The 22147-nt window shown below is 41.5% G+C and overlaps 2 protein-coding genes across 12 annotated transcripts in view; one reads left to right on the top strand and one right to left on the bottom strand.

The window, feature by feature from the left end:
* The window catches only part of SPATA13 (spermatogenesis associated 13), a 338234-nt gene that overhangs the window by 53661 nt on the left and 262426 nt on the right, over positions 1 to 22147 (bottom strand). For 6 of the 10 annotated variants that reach the window (XM_032315382.1, XM_032315384.1, XM_032315380.1 and 3 more), the window contains one exon: positions 1677 to 2060. In XM_032315382.1, coding sequence (XP_032171273.1) covers positions 1677 to 2060 — 384 coding nt within the window. Of the gene's footprint in view, positions 1 to 58; positions 136 to 172; positions 261 to 505; positions 678 to 1676; positions 2061 to 5661; positions 5982 to 22147 lie in introns of those variants that run through there. The other 4 variants (XM_032315387.1, XM_032315392.1, XM_032315389.1 and 1 more) reach the window with 4 other exon arrangements.
* The window catches only part of LOC116574587, a 36269-nt gene continuing 14231 nt past the window's right edge, over positions 110 to 22147 (top strand). The window contains exons 1-2 of one of the 2 annotated variants that reach the window (XM_032315395.1): positions 110 to 406; positions 11308 to 14140. In XM_032315395.1, coding sequence (XP_032171286.1) covers positions 122 to 406; positions 11308 to 11691 — 669 coding nt within the window. In that variant the 5' untranslated portion in view covers positions 110 to 121 and the 3' untranslated portion in view covers positions 11692 to 14140. Of the gene's footprint in view, positions 407 to 11307; positions 14141 to 22147 lie in introns of those variants that run through there. The other variant, XM_032315397.1, reaches the window with a different exon arrangement.

The following is a 22147-nucleotide window of genomic DNA, read 5'->3' as shown; positions in this document are numbered from 1 at the left end:
GAGCCCTTCACAGGCACAGCTCTGAGCAGCTTGGCCCTGTCACCTCCAAACCACTCACACACGAGAGACGCTGTCTCCAAATCGTGGCAAGGGCTTCAGGCTGCACCCAGGCCCGGCTGCAATGACTTCTTCCAAGATTTTAAACCACCAGTGTCGACTCAAGGGCTCTTACCTCCCGGCAACACATTTCATGTCACTTGTCAGCAATATACCAGGAGTAACACTCAGTAAAAGCAAAACGTCAAGAAGAGGAGAAGCAGATTTAGGAAGTGGTGGCTTTCTCACAGGGGCGGAGCGGAAGGGTAAGAAGACGTTTTCCAGCAGCAGCCTCCCGGGGAAGCAGCCGTTCCTGGATGACGGACTTGGACCGGCATTCCCGCCTGGCACATCCACGTGCAGGCACTACGTAAGTATTTATGGGAGACAAATGCTCCTTACCTCAACTATCATGACAACTGAGCCGTGTTAAAAAGAAGAGTTGGTTGTCCACTTTCCACAAATTTACCCAGATCTCCTTTGTGCCCTGTTGATGTTTCCACGTGAACCATCTCTACAAATTGAAGGCCACGCTGGCTTATGCTTTCCTTAGTTTTTCTTTGTATTTTCCCACCTATTTCCCTAAATGAGCCTTCACGTGTACAAAGTGACCTTATCACATTCCTTCTTAACACTCTGAAGGGAAATAACTTCTAAGTGCTTTCGATTTTCCCCATACTGTGTTTCAAGTTAAAACAGATTACAGTCTGCTTTGTGGTTCAGAATTATTTCCTAGCGTACTGCACAAGTGAATACCACAGAAAGTTCCTGGGATTCTTCCACTTCATTTTTTTTTTACCTTCAGAATGCAATTCAATTTAACTCAATTTAACAAGAGGAATTTGAGTGCTTGCTATAAACAAGGCATTAGGCTGGGCTTTACAGGGAGAATGTAAACATAAAATCCAATAGTAACATAGATTACCCCCCTCCCTTTTAAGAGAATTTTAGGAGTTATTGATGTTACCAGGTAGCAAGCTCAAAAACTGGAACTTGGTGCTCACTCGTACTGTTCTGGGAACCCCTGACCATGGCTGGGTCTCACCAAATAACATACACTCCTCCTGAACAGGGCCTTTATGTAAATGTTTTGTAGCCTCAAAGTGCTCTTTGGGTAACTGATAAATACTTGTTGAAATACTAAGGGGAAAATAATAAGGATTTTTAGTCTATTGATAAAGTAGTTGTAAAGCAGCAACTTGAATGTAAAGAGTTAAAAAAAATGGTAGGAAAGTGATTTCCTTAGCTCCTAAAAAACCACTTTCTTATTTTCTTCTTATCTTTACTTTTTAACATTGGAGGACACTTTCTCATTCAAGAACTTCTTTCAAGAAGCTCACTGACGATGCACTGTTACCTTCTCCTTATTAAGATCTCAGGTGATTTAGAACAAACAGCACACTAGTTTAACATATTGTTTGAGACTCCAGGAAAGACAGAAGATTAGTAAAAGGCATCCGCGTGTCAGATGGTAAGTTAATTCATGAGTGTTTTCAGAGTCAGGAAGAAAGTCTGGGAGTTTGCTGTCCTTGAAGCAGAGAGAAGAAAGAAAAGCAGCAGTCTGTTTAGTTCACAGAGGAGAACAAAGGCCAGGAAGCTGGAGGGCTCTGTTAGCTTTGGTAGAAGCAGCCAGGTCTTACTTGGGTTAGAAGACTCTCGATTTCCTCTGTCGGGCTGTTCCCATAGAAGCTGACACCGCCTATCACAGAGATGGGGCGTCTTCTCCAGCTTCCTTTGGGGCAGCCCACAGCAGCGCTCTGGTCTGCAGTGTCGCTCTGGTCTGCAGTGTCCGTGGAGGCCATGTTGGGCAGGTGGTCTCCCTCCACAGTGTCTTCTTTCTGGGGGGCTACAGCAACTGAGTCTTCAGGAATGGACAGACTCCGGTTGGCCAGCTGGCCATAGTCGGAGAGAGGTCGAGGCCTTGCTCTTCTCCCAGAACCCCATTTCCTCCTGGTGATCCTCTGAGACTCGGTCCTTTCTTCATCCCGGGATGAGTCCCGCCTCCAGGATTCCTCTGTCACAACCTTTTCAAATGCGAACAAGTTAGGTGAGCACCCAGATCCAGGAAGGTATTGAAAAGGAACAAGCCATACGCAAGCCCTCCCATCCTCTTCAGCCCTGCCTTATGGCTTTCTTGATTTACTTGTTTTTAAAAAGTTATTTCTGTTACAGGAAGGCATAACTGAAATGTGCATTAAAATAAGCAATTCATCTTTAACTGGAAGCTGAATTAAAACCATAATTTAAATAGTGATGTGTAGTGAGCAAGGATGAGCTATGACAAAAGATATTAAGAAAATCAGTACCATTGTGAGTTGTTAGAAAGTACTTTAACTATGGTTTCACCCAAAATAAAATATAAAATATACATAACAATAGCACAGGGAAATACAGGACTCTAGAAGGGGAAATGAATATGTAATGCTTTACAAAGCCGCTCTAAGGTATTTTCTTGCAATAATCTTTAAAAACAGAAGGTGCTTTAACAAGATGAAGTTTGGGCTGTTAGGGCCAGACTCTCAAGGAGTTAGGTCTGGTGAGAAGAGCACTGAACAAGGATTCAGAGAACTAGATCAGGCTACTAACTAGCTATGACCCAGGACAAGTTAACAACTAACCATTCAGGACTAGACAATCCCACAGCTGGGTAGTCTGTGGTCCTAAACACTTTTCAAATTGTTCAAATACTTTTTTCGGAGGTGACCTAATGCACCAGCAAAAAACCATGAGGTTGGAAATGAACAGTCTGCTGTGTAAGTCAGCCTGGGCCACAAGCTAGCTTCGTAACCTTAGGCCAGTTACTTAAGGTCTGCGGATTTGGTTCTGCAGCTATTCACTGGGGAATAATGGGTCCTTGTGTGGATGAAACGCTATACCAATGATAAGTGAAATAGCCCTTATCAGCCACAGTTAATTATTGCTCTTAAAAAGCAGTGTGTGGAATAACCATGCCCAGGATCAGCCCTGCCTGCAGATAACCTCTATGTCAGCACACCCTCAAAGTCTGGGTTCAGAGGAGGGCTGCTGCCTAGTTCCAAAGGAGGTTTCTCCCACCCTTGGTTATTATTTTTTTTAATACCTTTTTTTTTTTTTTTTTTAAAGATTCCATTTATTTATTTATTTATTTGGGAGAAAGAGAGAGCAAGGACAAGCAGGGGGAGAGGCAGAGAAAAAGAGAAAGGGATAAACAGACTCTCCGCTGAGCAGGGAGCTCAGTGCCAGGATCATGATCTGAGCTGAAGGCAGATGCTTAACATACTGAGCCACCCAGGTGCCCCCCTGGTTATTATTCAAAAATAAAATAAAAACTAAAGCCACTCCAGGGCCTGGGGAAAAGAACAAGAACAAGGAGAGTTGTACTTGAGGACAGGACAGGCAGAGCAGGCCACCCAGGCCTGGAGGCTGGCAGCAGAACTGCCCCTGGCCGCCCAGCCCTGCCCCCAGGACTGGTCCAACAGGTCATGCTGCTTGCTAGTCAGTGGCAACCAAGAGCTCAAACACAGTTCCTGTAATTTCCAATCCCATGGCCGCAGTAGTCCCTAAGATCATACACAGCTGACTTCTGAGAAACACAGGGGTTCGAACTGCCGACCCCAGGTGCAGTCAAAAAAACTGCTTGTTACCTTTTAGCTTCCCCCAAACTTAAGTACTAATAGTCTCCTGTTGGATGGAAGTCTTACAGATAATAGTCAATGAACACGTGTTTGGTATGCTATACATAGTATATACTGTGTTTTTATAATAATGTAAGCTAAAAAAAAAATGTTATCAAGAAAATCACATGGAAGAGAAAAGACATTTAGCATATTGAACAGTATTTATTTAAAAAAAAAAACCACGTGGAAACCTGTGTTGTTCAAGGACCCACTGTACTATGAAAAATCAATGATGAGCAAAGAAAGCAGAAAGGAATTTATAGACACTCCACTGCACTGCCATCATTTTTCAAATTAGGAAAACGAAAACCCAGGCAAGTAAGGTGACTGGCCCAGGGCCACACAGCCCACACACAGAATGACATGGAAATGGGGATCTTGAAATATCTGTTCCCACTGTACCAAGTCACCTCTGCTCAAAAGCTATTAAGTTCTAGCAGTCACCGCTTACTTTGCTGTTGCTTCTGACTGCAAAGAACTTCATATTAAAATCAAGTCACCACCGAGGGGTCTAGAATATACCACTGTGCCATCGAAACTCTTCTGAGCTCAAGGTATTCAAGAATAAACTTTTTCCCCCCAGAACTCCCTTATCTGCCTGAAAGCAGAGCCTCCCCAAAGAACTCCGTTGTCATAAATCCACTATCTTGAGATAGGATTTTCGCGCTTCCAACGGGGGAAGATGTGGCTCTTATCAGCTGAGCAGAGAATCCCTGGCCTCAGCCGCTGGTGGCCACAAAGCTATCAGACCTCCCATTCATCTTTCCTAAATCACTGGGTTTCCCATAAGTGCCCTTCCCCACCTCCCCTTCCCCAAGTAAGAAAGTATAAATGCCCCCAATTCTAACCACTTCCTGGAGTCACTTTTTCCTGTCAACTCCCACTTATCCACATGAATGAAAACCTGTCTTTTCTCATCTGTCTTTTGTCAGTTCAATTCCACACCCTCCCCCCAACTTAGTAAGCCTAAGAAGATAGAAAAAAGGGGTTTTCCCTCTGACACCATCACTGGGAAAATATGAGAAATCATGAAAAAGTTAATATTCTTTGCATTACATATGAAAAACAGGATATTATGGAGAGTTTAACTACATTATAACTCAGTGGCACAATTTAACCACACAAGAATAAGCCATTTATGTTATCACCCTGTGATAAAAAGGTTCAGAGACAAGGTGTCAGAAAAACAGAAGCAAGACAAAATTACAGGCAAGGAGTAGTCTAACTGGTAACAAATCTACGTGCATTTTTTTTGAGTTTTTTTTTTTGTTGTTCTTTGGGGTTTTGTTATGGGTTTTTGTTTTTTGTTTTTGTTTTTTTTTTTGCACTTACGTAACAGGCAGCACGCCTCCCTGAAGGCTTGCTGATGCAGATAGGAAAATAAGGAAATGGGTGTCAGAAGACACCCGAGGCGGTCTTAGCTGTTCAGGTAGGAAATCCTTCTGAGACCAAAACATACTCCAGGAAGTGAGGAGGCTGGATAAAGGCAGGTATGCTCAGAGCAGGAAATGAGAGCGCAGGAGACGTGCACAGGATTTCTTTAACACGTCATGCCTCAAGGGTCAACTCCTGTTCCCACCGGGGGGGTACTCATAAGAACCGACTGTCCTCCTCCTCCGAGAACTATTTACACAGTCCCACTGAACCTACAAAAGGAGAAAACAGCCTTTCCAAGTGGTACTGAATATTTTAGGAAGAGCAAAAATTAATTAACAGAATAATATATACAATCGAAAGGTCCGCTTTACTCCCAGCAAAAGAGGGAGGGAGAGACAGTGATTTACATTCCTTGTAAAACAAATCTGAGCTTTGATGCGTATTCTAAAACTGAATCTTCTTTTGGCAAAGTCTGTGTACTTCTGGAATACAGCGGGGTTCATTCCAGGGAACAGAATTTGACCGGGATTATACCTACAACTGCAAACCCCCGCCACCGCCCTGCCCCCACGCTCCACAAGTTCTAACCTACCCCGGACTCCGCTGCCACGGGCAGTGGTGGCCCACAGACACACTGAAGGAACAAGCAGTTGACCACATCCATGCTCCCTGAGCTTCCTTCTCGCCTTTACAACAGGTCAGTGAGGGCATAAGTGGCCATGCCGGAGGAGCTGTGTCTTCGGATGCTCCTCCTCACAACCCGGCAGCCTGGCCTTCAGGTCAGTCCCGCTCTAAGCTTGACTGGCCAATTCTCACCCAAGTCGTCAACGTCTGTAAACAAACTCTGCGGGCGGGGCGCAGCTGCCCTTTAACTCTTGCTTCTCTGTATCGTTTTAAAGTACTTTCCCTCATCAGGAGTCCTGAATTTCTTTCCTTTTTTTTTTTTTAAGAATTTATTTGTATATTTGACAGAGAGAAAAAGAGAAAGAAAGCACAAGGAGGGATGGTGCAGAAGGAGAGAGAGAAGCAGGGTCCCCGCTGAGCAGGGAGCCTGATGCCGGGCTGGATCCCAGGACCCTGGGATCATGACCTGAGCCAAAGGCACACGCTTAACCCACTGAGTCACCTAGGCACCCCAGGAGTTCTGAATTTCTTCTTCAAGATGCCTTTCTTTCCTTAAAGAAGTAAAAAGCCAAGCTAGATCTTCCCTCCAAGGAGACACTTCAAAACGCGTTTCTTTCAAAACTACAGCAAGAGTTGTTATTCACTGAGGGAAAAAGACTTACACACAAAGCCCTGATGTCACATATTCAGAAGCTTCCTCAAAGGGAAGTTTAATGGATCAAATAACAAGAGTGTGGGTTGAATCATGCTCCCCAGAAGGTACGCTGAAACCCCAACCCCAGGACCTGTGAATATGATCTTATTTGGAAATACAGTCTTTGTAGATGAGATTGAGCTCGGATGAAGTCAGGCAGGATTTGGGGAACCCTAATCCAACGGCCAGTACCCTTAGAAATAGAGGGAAATTTAGACACAAAGATGAAAGTAAAGACAGTCCTATGAGGACAGAGGCAGAGAGCAGAGTGGTACCATCTATAAGCCAAGAAATCCCGGGCACAGGCCAGAATGGATCCGCAGACTTCTGGCCTATACAATAATGAGGGTACGTCCTCTTGTTTTGAGCCCCCTAGTTGGTGGCAATTTGTTCCAGTAGCCCTAGGAAACTCATACAGCAAAGTAATTCAGAAGGAAATACTACAAGCAGGGAAAATTAAGATGCTTTGGGAAGATGGAAAAAAAAAAATCAACCAGAGCAGAGCTTTTCCAGTATGTGAGCCAAAGGTATTCTCAAGATGTGCACTAACCCAGTAAGCAAGCCTCCCACATTGCCTCAGCACCCTGAGCACTGTAGGGAATTCAGGGGCAGTCCCAGAACCAGAGGTGATACAAGAACGCATCTCGACAGCTCACATGGCAGAAGGCCAGCCATATGCTAGCAATGACCACTGTGGCTTCTGAATGTCCCTGTGTGCAGAACCACAGCAGGTTCAAGGCCACCTTACCTAACCCTCACCCCCGCCATAGGTAACTATTCATGACATTTTATCATTTAATGACACTGGGGCAATGACTCACTCCAGTGAACAGAGCCGAAGTAGAGAGGCCATTTACAACGCAGTGTCTGACTTCAAAATCACTGTCCTTTCCACTATGCAGCCCTGCATCCTCAGCACACACTTTTATAGAAGCAAGACAGTACTTGGTAGGTCTTCTGCCTTTAGCCGCAGCCCCGGTTGGAAGGGGGTGGAGGTGTGGGGAGGGAAAGGACAGGAAGAGAGGCTCTGAAGGTACTCCTGCAAGCTGGGGAGAGACCCCTTCCCCAAATCACTGCTTTAAATGCATAAAATAAAAATTAAAGAAAATTTTATAAAATGTATAAACATTAAGTAAAATTTTAAATGCATAAAAGATATAAAATTATAAAGTAATCAGATTATCCTGAAATATAATTATCAAAATATTAAAAGAATTAAAATAATAATAAATGTAAAACACATAATAAGGCAGCTAGCAATCAGTCTAAAAACGTCCATACTTTGGAAGTACTGATGAAGAGATTTCAAGAGATCAACGAAAAGTGTTGTATGATGTGAAAAAGATTTTGGTATCTATGGGTGACAAAATCACAGGTGTTGATAGAGTAGTCTTACTGCCTACACTCCTAAACTGAAGGAAATGCTATATTTTACCTACAAGGTAGTGAAAATAAAGCCCCACCCATCAATTTCTGTTGACAAAAACACTGAATGAACCGAGGTTCAAAACTCCCAGGTCGCCTAATTTCGTAAGCCTAATTATGGTACCAGCTCGGTGCTCTGACTCCTGAAAACTGAAATTTTAGGACTTACACACTGTAAAATTTAAGAAGTGGCATCTCACTATTTAGAGCTATACGTCACTAATTTCCCTTAAATGAAAATTAATGTGTCATAAGACTATGCATATGCTTTTTTTCCCTTTTCTTTTAGTGCAGATTTGTTACCTGGATTATCAAGTGCTTGGAATGAGATGGGTTGTAAACATATGTCTGAGGATTTTAAGTGAGGGAGGGAACTCATAAGATCCCAGATCAACTACTACATTTTGAGAAGCTGAAAGTGAGAACAAGAAAATCTTCACATATTTAGAAAGATGAAAGCTTGAGTGCTAGTAACATTTTTTCTTTGTTACTTTAACACCAGAAAGATAGTCTTAGTTACTTAGAAATCTTAAATTGTCATCAACTTGCATTTATAATCTACCTAAAATCATATTTTCAGGTAAGTAAAGAAGGCATTATTATACCCATTTTAGAGATGAGAACCCAATCACAGAGAAGGCAACAGACTTAATGAAATAGGGTGCATGAGAGAGATCAGGCACTTAACTAAATGTCACCTTTGCAAGGCCAGCATGAGACATGATGTAGATGTACATAAGAAAAATGCAATATGGTTTATTGCAAAAACCCTGAGCAACAACTTCCACAAATACTAGACCTTGTAAGGCTGCCCCACAAAAAGCCTCGGTGTGTTTATCCCTTTCACATCTCTCCACCTCCGGTTTATGCTTCCCCTTTGATGAATTCTCTGGGCTGTTTGTGGCTCTTCACTCATCACTGTATGCACACATACATTTCCCCCAGACTCTTCCTCTCTACTCCTTCCTCCCCGCTCCAGCAGCCCAGCTCACCTTCACCCCTCCTCTAGGCTCCATTCCCTTCTCTCTCCTCATAGAGCAGAACTTCTCCCTTCAACTGATCACACACGGAAAGCTAACACAGTTGGTTTTGTTGAACTTACTGAATCATGTTTGGTTTCTTATCTTTAATTTTTAGAACAAGTGGGTGGAATAATCTTTCTTTCTCCAAAGCTGCCTTTTCTTTTATAGATCTTGATGGTGTGTGTGTGCGTGTGTGCGCGTACACACGCCCGTGTGCATATGGACACTGTACTGGCATAAGGGGGTGCCCACCAGAAATGGACTGCCTATCACCGGCTGTGCTAATTCTCCCTCCTCCTAACATTCCAGGTGTTCACACATCTTTTCCTACCACACTTAGGCTAGCTAAGGAATAAACAGCAAGGTGGGGGCACTTCTGAAATTGCCCAAGCAAGGAGAGGAGAGAGGTAGCTTTTGACTTGGTCTGAGATAAGTAAATGGCCAGACACCCATCACTGAACTATGGACCACTGTAAAAATCATGCATGTTTAGCCTGGCTCCATTCCACCTTTCAAGGTTTCTTCTAGTTCAGACTAGTTCCTATGAAGGGATAGGCACCATCATAAACGTGTTGTTCCCCCTTCTCTGAGTCCCAACTTGGACGGGCCCTGGGCAAGAAACAGAAGAGAAAGTAGAAACCCATTCATTTACTGAGTTTTTCCGTCCATGGCTTAAAGGCAGAAGTATATATTAATGCTGGGTGACATTCTTACCAACATGCTGCATCTTTTAAGATGCAAGGTTTCAAGCTGGAAGAACCTTAGGGGCTGTTGGAATTCTGACAGCAAATGAAATGGGAGTGACTGACCAAAACCTGTTCTGATTATTACCAAATGAGATCACACACACACTGGGAATTTTGATGTAACTCTTAAAATTAAAGAAAGAGAGAAGGAAAGGAACTACTATAATCTGGAATGCTGTGGTCTTGTCCTTTGCATTCAGGGAATAGGCCATTTGTTAAAAATAAAAAATATGACACAGCATTAAAAATATTTTTAAAAATATATTAATGCTTCCTAAGGCCCTGGAAGTAAAAGAGGAGTACAGTGGACTTTAATTGCCCTTGCATGTATAAAACTGATGATAAAATATCCTTAAAACACAGTAAATCTACAACCTGTTTTATAGACAGAATAGGAAATTTATTAAAAATGCAAATATCTGAGGTTCATGGAGAACACAATATTCTTAGCCTAGTTCTGTAAGCATATTTTTATGCACTTAAATAACTATGAACATATTAAATATCATCGAAGACTTAGAATAATATACTGAAGAAAGTAGTATAGCTGAGTTCATCCTCACTTTATTTAAAAGAAAGAAATGAAGTCTGTCCGACTGTGATGGACCCCATTCTGGACCCTATGACCACATCCCAAGTCCCCAAATCCCATCACCCTTCCGTGGTGGGAGGGTGCTTACCACTAACCCTGAGCAAACACAGGACCGGTGATTAGTTTGCTTCCCCCGGCCTTTGTAATAGTCACTTAAGGGAATCCCATTTTTTGGACTTACCCAAAAACCCAGACCATCCTACCATCTCCAAAATCAACAACACAATGCTGGGTTAGACATCTAAGCAGAGGAAATAATAGAACTGTAGGCTGCAATTTATGCCTAGACTCATTAAGAATAAAGACACATTTTTGGGGTGCCTGGGTGGCTCAGTGGGTTAGAGCCTCTGCCTTTGGCTCAGGTCATGATCCCGGGGTCCTGGGATCGGGCTCCACAACCGGCTCTCTGTTCGGAGGGGAGCCTGCCTCCCCCCCTCTCTCTGCCTGCCTCTCTGCCTACCTGTGATCTCTGTCAAATAAATAAATGAAATAAATAAATAAATAAATAAATAAATAAATGAAATCTTTGAAAAAAAAGAAATAATGACACATTTTAAAACTACCACGTTATAAAATAAATGTACAAAACAATTCCATCTTAACATCTTAAAATGTATTTTATCTCTGGGGCACCTGGGTGGCTCAATCAGTTAAGTGTCTGCCTTTGGCTGGCTCCAGTCACGATCTCAGGGTCCTAGGATCAAGCCCTGAGTTGGACTCCCTACTTAGTGGGGATTCTGCTTCTCCCTCTCTCTTGTGCTCTCCATGTGTTCACGGACACTCCGTCAATAAATTAAATAAATAAATGCATACACACACACACACACACACATAAATAAATTCCTTAAAAATGTATTTGATCTTTGAAACACATACTAAGGACTACTTAACCTTTCTTTAACTTATAAAAAGCATAATTTTATACAAAGGAAAAATAATTTTATAAAAATTAAAAAATATTTACTTTTTTAAAAAGTACTTTCCTCTTTTCCAATTGCTTCTTGATTGAGGACAACTAAATATTCCAAAATCAAAAATGTTTTAGATTTGAATATATCAGAAACCCATTGTTTTTCTACACCCTCTTGAACATCAGAGGTCTCTTCTTAATGCTCTTTTGACTTCTGTTGTACAGAAAGGAGAGAAGGAAACAGAAGGAGAACGGAAAGAAGAACAGACAGCACAGAATGGGGTCCCAGCGGACAAAAAGGGAGAGAGGTGTCTGTTCAGAGCATCACCTGCGCTTCAAGTCATGGATGACAGCATACAAACATTCAAATCAATGGCCCCAAGTGCCTTTAGAAAACAAAGGGTTTCTGGATTAGAATGTAGAATGGTACCTTCACGAATCATCTCTTCCCAATTGCTTCCTCACATCAGTGAAGGACATCCAGTGTACCCCATAGTAGGCATTTTTGATTCTTCCCCGACCTTCACAAGCCCCAGCCCCCCAGTCACCATGTTCTGTCAATTACTCAACCTTAGGAAGACTCTGTTCCGTTGTTACTCACAGAACTAGTCCAAAAGCCGCCCCGCTGGCTTCCCTGTCCCCAGTCTACTCTATGCTACTGAAACACATCGAATTCTAGCTGGCCATTACCTGGAACAAACCCGAGGCCATTTAAAATCTCGTCCAAGGTCTCTCCAGCTCTGCCTTCAGATACAATTATTCTCCAAACTGTATTAAATGATTCACCACTTACCACATATTTACTTTATGCAACTGTAAATGAGGTAAATGTTGCTTGCTCTCCCTCTGAGATTATCGTTTTGCCTTTGTCAACCTGTAAAATTTACCCTGCAAAACTCAGTTGAAATATTACTTGCTGTAGGAAAACTTCATAAACTCCCCCTGGGCTCTGAGCTCTTTGCTCCTTTCTGGGCCTCTATTAAAATCACAGCAGTGTTTCATAGCATTTATTTATTTGTCTCAGTGTCTGCTGACAAAAGCAGCTGCTCCTATTTTTTCCAAACTCCCCAATACTGTGGTAATGTCCTCACAGTCCATACGAGAGCCTGAGAGACAGGGAATTATAGATGCTCCGCGCATGCGGGAAGGGATGAATGCTGAGTTGGTGGATAGACATACGAGCAAATAAATGGACTGTTCTGGATGGCAACGTAGCTATTTCCTCCCCCACACTCATGTATCTTTTTTTTAAAAATGAGCTTGATTTAAGTTTTTGCTTAGTTATTGTAATTAAATACTTCAAAATCAATAACCATGCTTTAGATCAGGACCCAACCATTCAATCCTGTCTCTTTCATAACCCACTTGAATTGTCCTCCCCTGTAAACAGAAGGACTACAATTTTCCTTCCCTTACTACGGACAACCTTGTTTTGACGGCCTCCTGTTTTGTTTCAGAGATGTGAAGTACATGGTAACGGAATCTTTTCCAACAAACAAGGGTCCACTGCTGTTAACAGAATATAAAAAGAATGACTTAGGACTTTTAAAACATCTCTTTCCTGAGGCATTAAGGCATTGGTAGGAGAAATGCGTAAGATGAAGAGAGGGCAAAGAACCAAGAGGGCCCAGTGATGGCAACTGGAAAAAAGAACCCAGAAAAGTCAGAGAAAGTAATGACATCATCAGGATTCTTTGTTCTTCCAGCAACATTCACTGATGACAGATTGTATCACTTTCCTTTAAACTTGCAAGAATCCAGCAAATGAATCTAGTCAAAAAAAACACTGACCCAGCTGAGCGTCCAAGTCTTGGTTTCAGCTCAGGTTGTGATCCCAGAATCGTGAGACCCTGAAATTGCGAGACCATGAGACTGAGCCCAGCGTTGCTCTCTGTGCTATGCAGGGAGTCTGGTTTCCCTCTCCCTCCCCTTTCTCCCCATCTGCACACTCTCTCCCTAATGTAAATAAATAAATCTTAAAAAAAGGAAAAAAGAAAAAAAAAAAAAAAGAATGGCTCAGCCTCTCTGTATAGGGACTGTCACACAAGGCAAGACTTACAGACAGTACCAGTGGTGTTTCTTTTTTATTTCTGTTGAGGGATATGAGAATGTGTACTAGTGCAAAATATCTTGAAAATGTTAAATTTGAAACTTGGCAGTGAAAGAATTACAGATGAATAATTTATACCACAAAAAGAATAAAAACATAAAACGAAGTGGACAACAGATCCTTGCTATAAGTAAATATGTAAAAACTTACACCACACATGAGAAATGGGGCTGGAATAATGGACCTTAGTCACAAACAGCATTGAAGGCTCCATGCCTCCTATCTCCCCACCTGTGGCACTGATCTGCAAGAAATGCCATACTATGGACCCAGAGTCACACCAGCCAACCCTCCTGTCCGAGGTGGCTTTCTTCAATCTTGTGTCAGAAAGTAAACTACAAAGGAGTTGTCAGAAAAGGGTCCAAAACCCCTTTGTTGAGCTGCTAAGCTCATCCTAAGTAGTCACCCAAAAAAAGCCACCTAAAAAATCTGGAGGAAAGACTCTGATTTGGGCAAGACCAGCTGTGGCAGGAAGTGGCCCAAGTTCAGTGGAAAGAACTCTCATTATGGGGTCAAAAGAGAAAACAGAACGGAAATTCATCAAGGCCTGTGATACCTGAAATGACCGAACCCATTTCATTGAATTAAAATAAAATACCCTCTGCAGCAGCTACTTACACTTCTGTTTTACAGATAAGAAAGATTATGAGATTCCACCAAAGATCAGGAAACCAGCAAATGGTCAGAACTTGGGTTTACGTGCCAGCTGCCAAGCTGGTGGTGTTTCTGGATCTTCCTCCACATTCTGAGACCTGGCTCTGGGCCCCTGCCACTCAGTGGCTCTGTGACTCTGAGAGGAGGTCCTGTGACCTTTCCAAGGCTCAGTTTACCCATTTTTTAAAACGAATACAACAATGCTGGCCTACTTCACAGGGTGGCTCTGAGAACCAACCAACAATGTTACGTGAAGGACTTATTTAAGCTGCAAAAGTGTCACATCAATGCAAGAAGTTACTATTGATACTTGTATTTTTTAAATTTTATTTTTATTTCTCTGATACATTTTTTAAAGAGACAATTATTTTTAGAGTTCCAAATGATTTGGTAAAATTCCAGTTTCCAGCAGTGGTTAGAGCAATTGCTATACTGATATTCAACATTATTTTTTTTTTAGATTAAAAAAAAATTAGTAATCTCTACACCCAACATGGGACTTAAACTCATGACCCTGAGATCAAAAGTCACATGCTCCACTGACTGAGCCAATCAGGCACCCCTTCTCAACATATTTTGGACCAAATTCTTTATTCTACCATTTCCTGCTTGAAAAGTTTTAATTTCACTGTTTTGCTGAAGGGGATTTTTGTATTCTGTAAAAAATTCATACCGCACTGAAAATAGAGTTCAATGAGAAAAACAGGATTACAGGCTACCTTTAACTTTTTCAGAAATAACTCTATTTCCCAAATCAAGAATTAACTGGGGTAGATCTGGAAGAGAACCACCCAAACCTAAAAAACAGGATTCTTAACACCTGTAAGAATCTAGATACTTAAAATGTAGAGCCTCAGGCTGGAGTGTAGATCTCAAACTTCAGGGTGGCAAAAATGATTTCCTGGGTAGCATGTCAAAAGTCCAGATTAGTGGATCTGGACTCTAGTGACTCCAATTCCATAGCTCCAGGTGGAGCTCAAGAATCTACACCATTACGTTGCATCCTGGGTGTGACCTTCTCTCCAAACTTTGGGAAACTCTGGCTAGAAGATCAGAAGTAATTTGTAAAGTTTAATGGGTCTGTACTGAGGTATCTGACCAAAGGCAGTAATTTTAATGATAACAAAGATTATGACTATGATAAAGGCAACATTTATTGACTTTACTAAGCATTATTTCATTTAATCCTAGTAGATATTATTATCTCTATTTTTAAAGAAACTGAGGCTTAAGCATTAAGCAGGTCAAGGACATACAGCTGGTAAGCAGGGAAACTAGGGCTTGAACTCAGGTGGCTCTAGTACAAAGCCCACCTATTTTTTTTAAATTTATTTTTAAAGATTTTATTTATGTATTTGACAGACAGAGATCAAAAGTAGGCAGAGAGGCAGGCGGGAGAGAGGAGGAAGCAGACTCAGCTGAGCAGAGAGCCCAATGCGAAGCCCACCTATTTTATACCACAGAGCTTCTCGACCACTCCGAAATGTTGACATTCATGGCTAGCAACCACATCAGTGCCAGTTTCCTAGGAAAGAACCATCTGTGAGTGTTCTTTCCTCTCCAACCCCCTGGGCCCCTTCCCCACCCCAACTCCAGCTTTACTACTAGCATTCTAAGTGAAGGCAACATGCCAAATTGTCATTTTGTCCCCGGACTGGCAGAAACATAGATAACTCAGTTTATACAGCAACATGTGGCAATTTGTAGCTATGCCCTTCTGCCGGTCAAACGTGAAGTATTCCTTCTGACTGTCACGGCAATGATGTATCACAACAACATGTCACCAAGCCAAGTGAGAAGTGATTCCCAACCTTGGATGCTCTTTGATCTTAATTAATACAGGGAAGCTTAAAATGAGAAAAAACAGGAAAAAAACAGATACACTGGCATCTTAACCATCTTAACCAGCTAAAATTTCCCCCTAAAAATACGAACACTGGGGGCACCTGGGTGGTTCAGTCATTAAGCATCTGCCTTCAGCTGAGGGTATGATCTCAGGATCCTGGGATCAAGCCCCGCATAGGGCTCCCTGCTCATCGGGAAGCCTGCTTCTCCCTCTCCCACTCCCCCTGCTTGTGTTCCCTCTCTCCCTGTGTCTTTCTCTGTCAAATAAATGAATAAAAAAATCTTAAAAAAAAAAAAAGAACACTACTTTTCTGCATTTTCTAACTGCTGTAAGGTCCTACTATGCCTTTGTCATCCATAAATTAAAACAAAGCACCAAATAAGAGTAAACATTAAAACCCTGACAGATACACTATAATACTGGCTCATCTCATTTAAGTATTATATGTATTTTAGAAAGCTTAAAATGCATAGTATTAATGATACCTTATATTATTAATAATTAATTACTGATCATAATAAATTGATTATATTATAATTATGATATATTAACATCATTTATACCTGATTACATATTGTTATTATGGTAACAGTATAAAAACTAGGCTCAGATATATAGGTATGTAATTCTGTCCCTCTCTTCCCCCTTATTTTTATTTTTTTTTAATTTTTAAAAAGATTTTTACTTATTTATTTGAGAGAGAAAGAAAGAGACCACGAGCAGAGGGAGAGGCAGAGGGAGAAACACATTCCCACTGAGCACAGAGCATGACAGGGCTTGATTCCAGGACCCTGAGATCATGACCTGAGCCAAAATCAAGAGCCAGCTGCTTAACTGACTGAGCCACCTAGGCAACCCCTTCCCTTGTCTTTTTTTAATGGGAAAATCCTATTTAATGATATTTTACTAGAGAAAAAACTGTTCTAGAAATGAACCACTTTAAAGTTCAAGGATGACATATCACATGTACATTACACTACTCTTTAGATTTAAGATTTTTAGAAATAATTTCAGAAGTGGCCTTTTAAGTTTATAAAAGTTCAGTAGCCTGTCAAATATTAAGGACCCATTTAGAAATACTTTGAAACATAACACTGCAAAAGATATACCTATTAATTTAATGACAAACATGAATCTTTTTTAGGGCCAGTGGAAACTTCTTTTAAAAGACAGAAAATGTTGACTTGATTATTAAAATAAAAAGCTAGGGGTGCCAGGGTGGCTCAGTCAGTAGTCGGTTAGGTGCCCAACTCTTTTTTTTTTTTTTAAATATTTTCCTAATGTTTTGACAGACGAGAGAGCACAAGTAGGAGGAACAGTAGAGGGAAAGGGAGAAGCAGGATCTCCTCCAAGCAGAGAGCCTAATGCAGGGCACAATCCCAGGACCCCCGGATCATGACCTGAGCAGAAGGCAGATGCTTAACCATATGAGCCAACCAGGCACCCCAAGTGCCCAATTCTTGATTTCCACTCAGTCATGATCTCAGTGTCAGGGCATCAAGCCTCGCATGAGGGTCCCAGCTCAGTGCAGAGTCTGCTTGAGCTTCTCTCTCTCTCTGCCCCTCCCCTGGCTCATGTTCTTGCTCTCTAAACAATAAAATCTTTTTTAGAGAAAGCTTTCACATTTTGGCTCATGACCTGTATTTTATGACTTAATAATGTTTCTTTCTTTTTTTTTTTTAAGATTTTTTGTATTTATTTACTTAAGAGCACATCCATTGCATGCATGAGCTGGAAGTGGGGGGAGGCACGGAGAGCAGAAGGAAAGGGAGAATCAGACACCCCTCACTGAACAAGGAGCCTCTCTTGGGGCTCAATGCCAGGATCGTGAGATCATGATCTGAGCGGAAAGTAGACCCTTAACAGACTGAGCCACCCAGGCACCCCTGACTTACTATTTCTGCAAAAGATTTTTTTCTCTTTAGTTGTTCTCCTGTAAAAGGAAAACTAAACAAACAGAAAACACCTTGGGAGAAACTAAACATAAGCTAGCACAAGGATGACTAACAGAAAGCATATGAACTCTCTTTACAACATCCCATGTGGAGTGCTGCTGAGCAAATATGCACCCCAGGGTTATTAATACTTCGGGGATATACTGATAGTATAGCAGATGTCCTTTTAACAAAATGTTAACTTCATTAGAAAAATATATATATATTTTTAAAGATTTTATTTGTTTATTTGACAGACAGAGATCACAAGTAGACAGAGAAGCAGGCAGAGAGAGAGAGAGGGAAGCAGGCTCCCTGCTGAGCAGAGAGCCTGATGCGGGCCTCGATCCCAGGACCCTGAGATCATGACCTGAGCTGAAGGCAGTGGCTTAACCCACTGAGCCACCCAGGCGCCCAGAAAAATATTTTTTAAAGCACAAATGATATCATATTTTTAAATGATCTTTCCAACTGTAATTGCAATTTCTGTGACTCAAATTTCTAGAGATTCTCTGTCAGAGAAAATTGAGAACCCAGTGGGGTATGGAAACGTATATTCTCTGTAATGTAAAAATTGTCGATCGTTCAACAAATGAAGGTAGGATAACTGGATGTCCATAAGCCAAAAAAGAACTTAGACGTTTATCTCATACACAAAAATTAACTAAGAATGAAGCATTTCCCATTTAAGAAACAAAACAAATGAGCAAAGGAAAAAAAATAGAGAGAGGCAAATAAAAAAACACAATTTTAATATAGAAAACAAACTGATGGTTACCAGAGGGGAGATGGATGGGGAATGGGGGAGACAGGTAAAGAGACTTACCATGATGAGCGATGAGCAATGCATAGAATTGCTGAATCATTATATTGCACACCTGAAACTAATATAACACTGTAAGTTAACTATACTGGAATTAAAATAAAAAACACAATTAAAAAGGGAGCATATTCCTAAGTATGAGAGCTAAAACTAACATTTCCAGAAGATAGGAGAAAATCTTGATGATTTTTGTCAATATAGAGATTTTCGCTCTTCGAAAGACCCAATCAAGAAAATAAAAAGAAAACCCAGAGATTGTGAGAAAACAACTGCAAGTCATATATCTGGTAAAGGACTTATAACTAGAATGTATAAAGAAATCATACTGCTCAATAAAACTAAAAATGCAGTGCAAGTATGAGGAGTTTACCAAATAAGATAAATGAAAAGCTAATAAACAAGATGATCAACAGCATTAGTCATTAGGGAAATGCTAATTAAAATCAAAGTGAGATACCACTACACACCCACCTGAAGGACTAGAATCTAGAATAGTGACCATACCAAGTACTGGCAAGGACGCAGAGAAACTGGCACCCTAATACACTGCTGGTGGGAATCTATAATGGGACAACTGTTTTAGAAAACAGTGTGGCAGAGGCGCCTGGGTGGCTCAGTTGGTTAATTGACTGCCTTCAGCTCAGGTCATGATCCTGGAGTCCTGGGATCAAGTTCCACATTGGGCTCCCAGCTCTGTGGGGAGTCTAATTCTCCCTCTGAAATTCTCCCCTCATGCTCTCTCTCATTTTCTCACTCTCTCAAATAAAAGAAAAACAAAAACAACAGTGTGGCAGTTCCTCAAAAGGTGAGACACAGAATCAAATATGACCCAGAAATTTACCTCCTAGTTATCTACCCAAGAGAATGGAAACATATGTCCACATAAGACTTGTACATAAATATTCACAGCAGCATTATTCATAACAGCCCCAGAGTGGGAACAACTCAAATGTCTAACAACTGATGAATAGATAAACACAATATGGGATATCCATACAACTGATTATTACACAGCCTTAGAAAAGGAATTAAGTGAGGGACGCCTGGGTGGCTCAGTTGGTTAAGCATATGATTTCCACTCAGGTCATGATCCCAGGTTCCTGGGGTCAAGCCCCAAGTCAGGCTTCCTGCTCAGTAGGGAGTCTGCTCCTCCCTCTCACTCTACTCCTGTCCCTACTGGTGTGGGCCCTCTCTCTTTCAAATAAGTAAATAAAATCTTAAAGAAAGACAGAAAGAAATTAAGTGCTGATATACCCTACAACACGAATCAACTTTGAAAACAATATGCTAGGTGAAAGAAGCCAAACACAAGGGACCACATATTATATGATTCTATTTCAATGACATATCCAGAAAGGTATAACCTACAGACACAAAATAGATCAGGTGCCAGGGATGGAACAAGGAGTGACCGCAAACGGACGTGAGGTCTCCTTCAGGAGTGATGGACAGTGGGGATGGCCACACAACTCCATAAATTTACTACAAATCACTGAATTGCTCACTTAAAAAAAAAATTGAGACAGAATACAGATCAGTAGTTGTCTAGGTCTTTACAGGAGCAGGGACTAACTGCACAGGGCATGGGGGAACTTTCTGGCATAATGGAAGTATTCCATAACTTGACCATAGCAGGGGCTGCACATCTCTATAAATTTCCTAAAATCCTCAAAATGTATACTCACAATTGGGGAGTTTCATGTTATGCAAATCATACCTCAATAAAAGTTATAAAAAGCTTTGGGCATACTTTCTAGGGTCACTACATTTTCTTCTGTAAATGCAACATCCAAAATTTCTGGCTCCAGGGATGGTTCTGTGAAATAGCCGTGGATCATTTCCAACCTCCAGAAGAACTGTCAAAGTCTCTCAAATAGCTTTTTGAGGAACCTAAAGATTCATTTGTAGTCAAAATTATGTAATTTATCTCTATCTCTGATTAAATCACACCAAAAACAGCATATTGGAGCTCTCATTAAGTGTTACATACCCATCAGCCTCATAAAACTCCACAATTTGTAACTCAGGTTGAAAAGACCTGACTTTAGCCCCTATGGGATTGCTCCAGTACTGAAGTTGGAGAAAGTTTTATTTTTGTGACACTGTAACTTTTGATGCCACAAAATACCATCCTTTTTGTGAGTCGGGAAGAAAAACACAAGTTGCGGTTCTTGGGTGGGGGGCCACCACCATGAGTGGTGGGCAAGCTAAAATCAGCACTGGCAGAGCCTAGAGGACACCATGAGTGGTGGGCCAGGGCCAGGCGAAAACCAAAGTGGTAATGATAATTTGTATTCTATAACATCTCCCAGTCAAGCAGTCAAATTGCTTTACCTTTTAAGACTGGGTTGTACAATGACTTCCAACAATTTTGAAGCTACAAGTTTCTGAGGAAGAAAATGATAAAATCCTAAAAACACTGGAGTGTTCAAATAAACTGAGGCTCAGAAAAGGAAAGGGATTTCCCACCAAGAGCCAGCATGATAGTGGAAGGGTTAGGATAATAACCTGAATTCAGCTCTGGTCCATTGATTTCATGGCTTGATTACTGATTCCAACACACGAGTAGCCTCCCAACTGCCCCATCATCTTTGACTTCTCTCCCCCCCAATATTCAACTGCTAATTAAAAATATACACCGTGAAATCATTTTGAAGTATAACCTCTTCTCTCTATGGCTTCAGTACAGACCTCATCACATCTGGACTAGACTATTAAGGAATGCTCCCTCCCAGGATATTGCAATCCTCTCTCTGTAGCGGGTCCCCTTCTGCCATCCCGAGTAAACACCTCTCTGGCTTTTTCCTGCTGCAGGGTAAAGTCCAAGCTCTAAGCAAGGCCCTTCTAAACTACGCACAGACCTATCTTTCGGATCTTATCTCCCACTTCTCCACCCAACCACCCTGTACAAAAGTTACGGTGAGCAATGTGCAGTTCCCTTAGCTGCCACAGATTAACATCTTTGTGGACACTTACTACAGGCAAAGCTCAGCACTGAGTTCTCCACCCGCATGGCCTCATTTTATCTTCACTGCAACCTCCATGTGATAGGCGGGTACTCTAGCTACTCCCAGTTTACGGGGCAGGAAAGTAAGTCTTGGTAACTCCTTTGGTTGACTCTCTCCCTATGTCTACAATACCTCCTCCCTCCCCAACGCTCTTCCAGTTGGCCTGGAAGACCCTGCCACTCCTCCTCAACCACTGCCCTCTGCATCTCCCATCCTGATCTTCTTGAACACCCCACACACTCGTCATTCCCCAATTATGCAATTCTTTACCCAGGGTTAGTAATTCGGTCTTTGATGCTCTCATGGTACAATGTATGTTTGTACATTCCTCACTGGAAACACCATACTACAGTATAATTATTTATACACATTCCAATCTACCATTAGAATGTGAGCCTGTAGGAACAAGAATAGCTTTTTTTTCTTCAATTCTTTCTTTTCTTTATATCTGGCATCTGTATCAGGTAGGTAGATACTGAATGACAAGATGCATTAGGCTTTATAATGTGTTGTTTCATTCACTCCTTTTCCTTCTTTCCTTATATATTCTATTCCCATCCCCACATGCTACAGCCTTATTACCTGAGCTCTCTCTGGTATTAAATTCCTGATAGCTTTCCCGCTATCACCTTTCTTTCCAATTCTCTTCTTTACCAATGGTGGATTAACTTCCCTAAAACACAGTTCTGA

This window comes from Mustela erminea, chromosome 15 (assembly GCF_009829155.1).
Source record: "Mustela erminea isolate mMusErm1 chromosome 15, mMusErm1.Pri, whole genome shotgun sequence".
NCBI lineage: Eukaryota > Metazoa > Chordata > Mammalia > Carnivora > Mustelidae > Mustela > Mustela erminea.
Note: the sequence above shows the minus strand (reverse complement) of the source record. Positions and strands in the feature narration are given on the sequence as shown.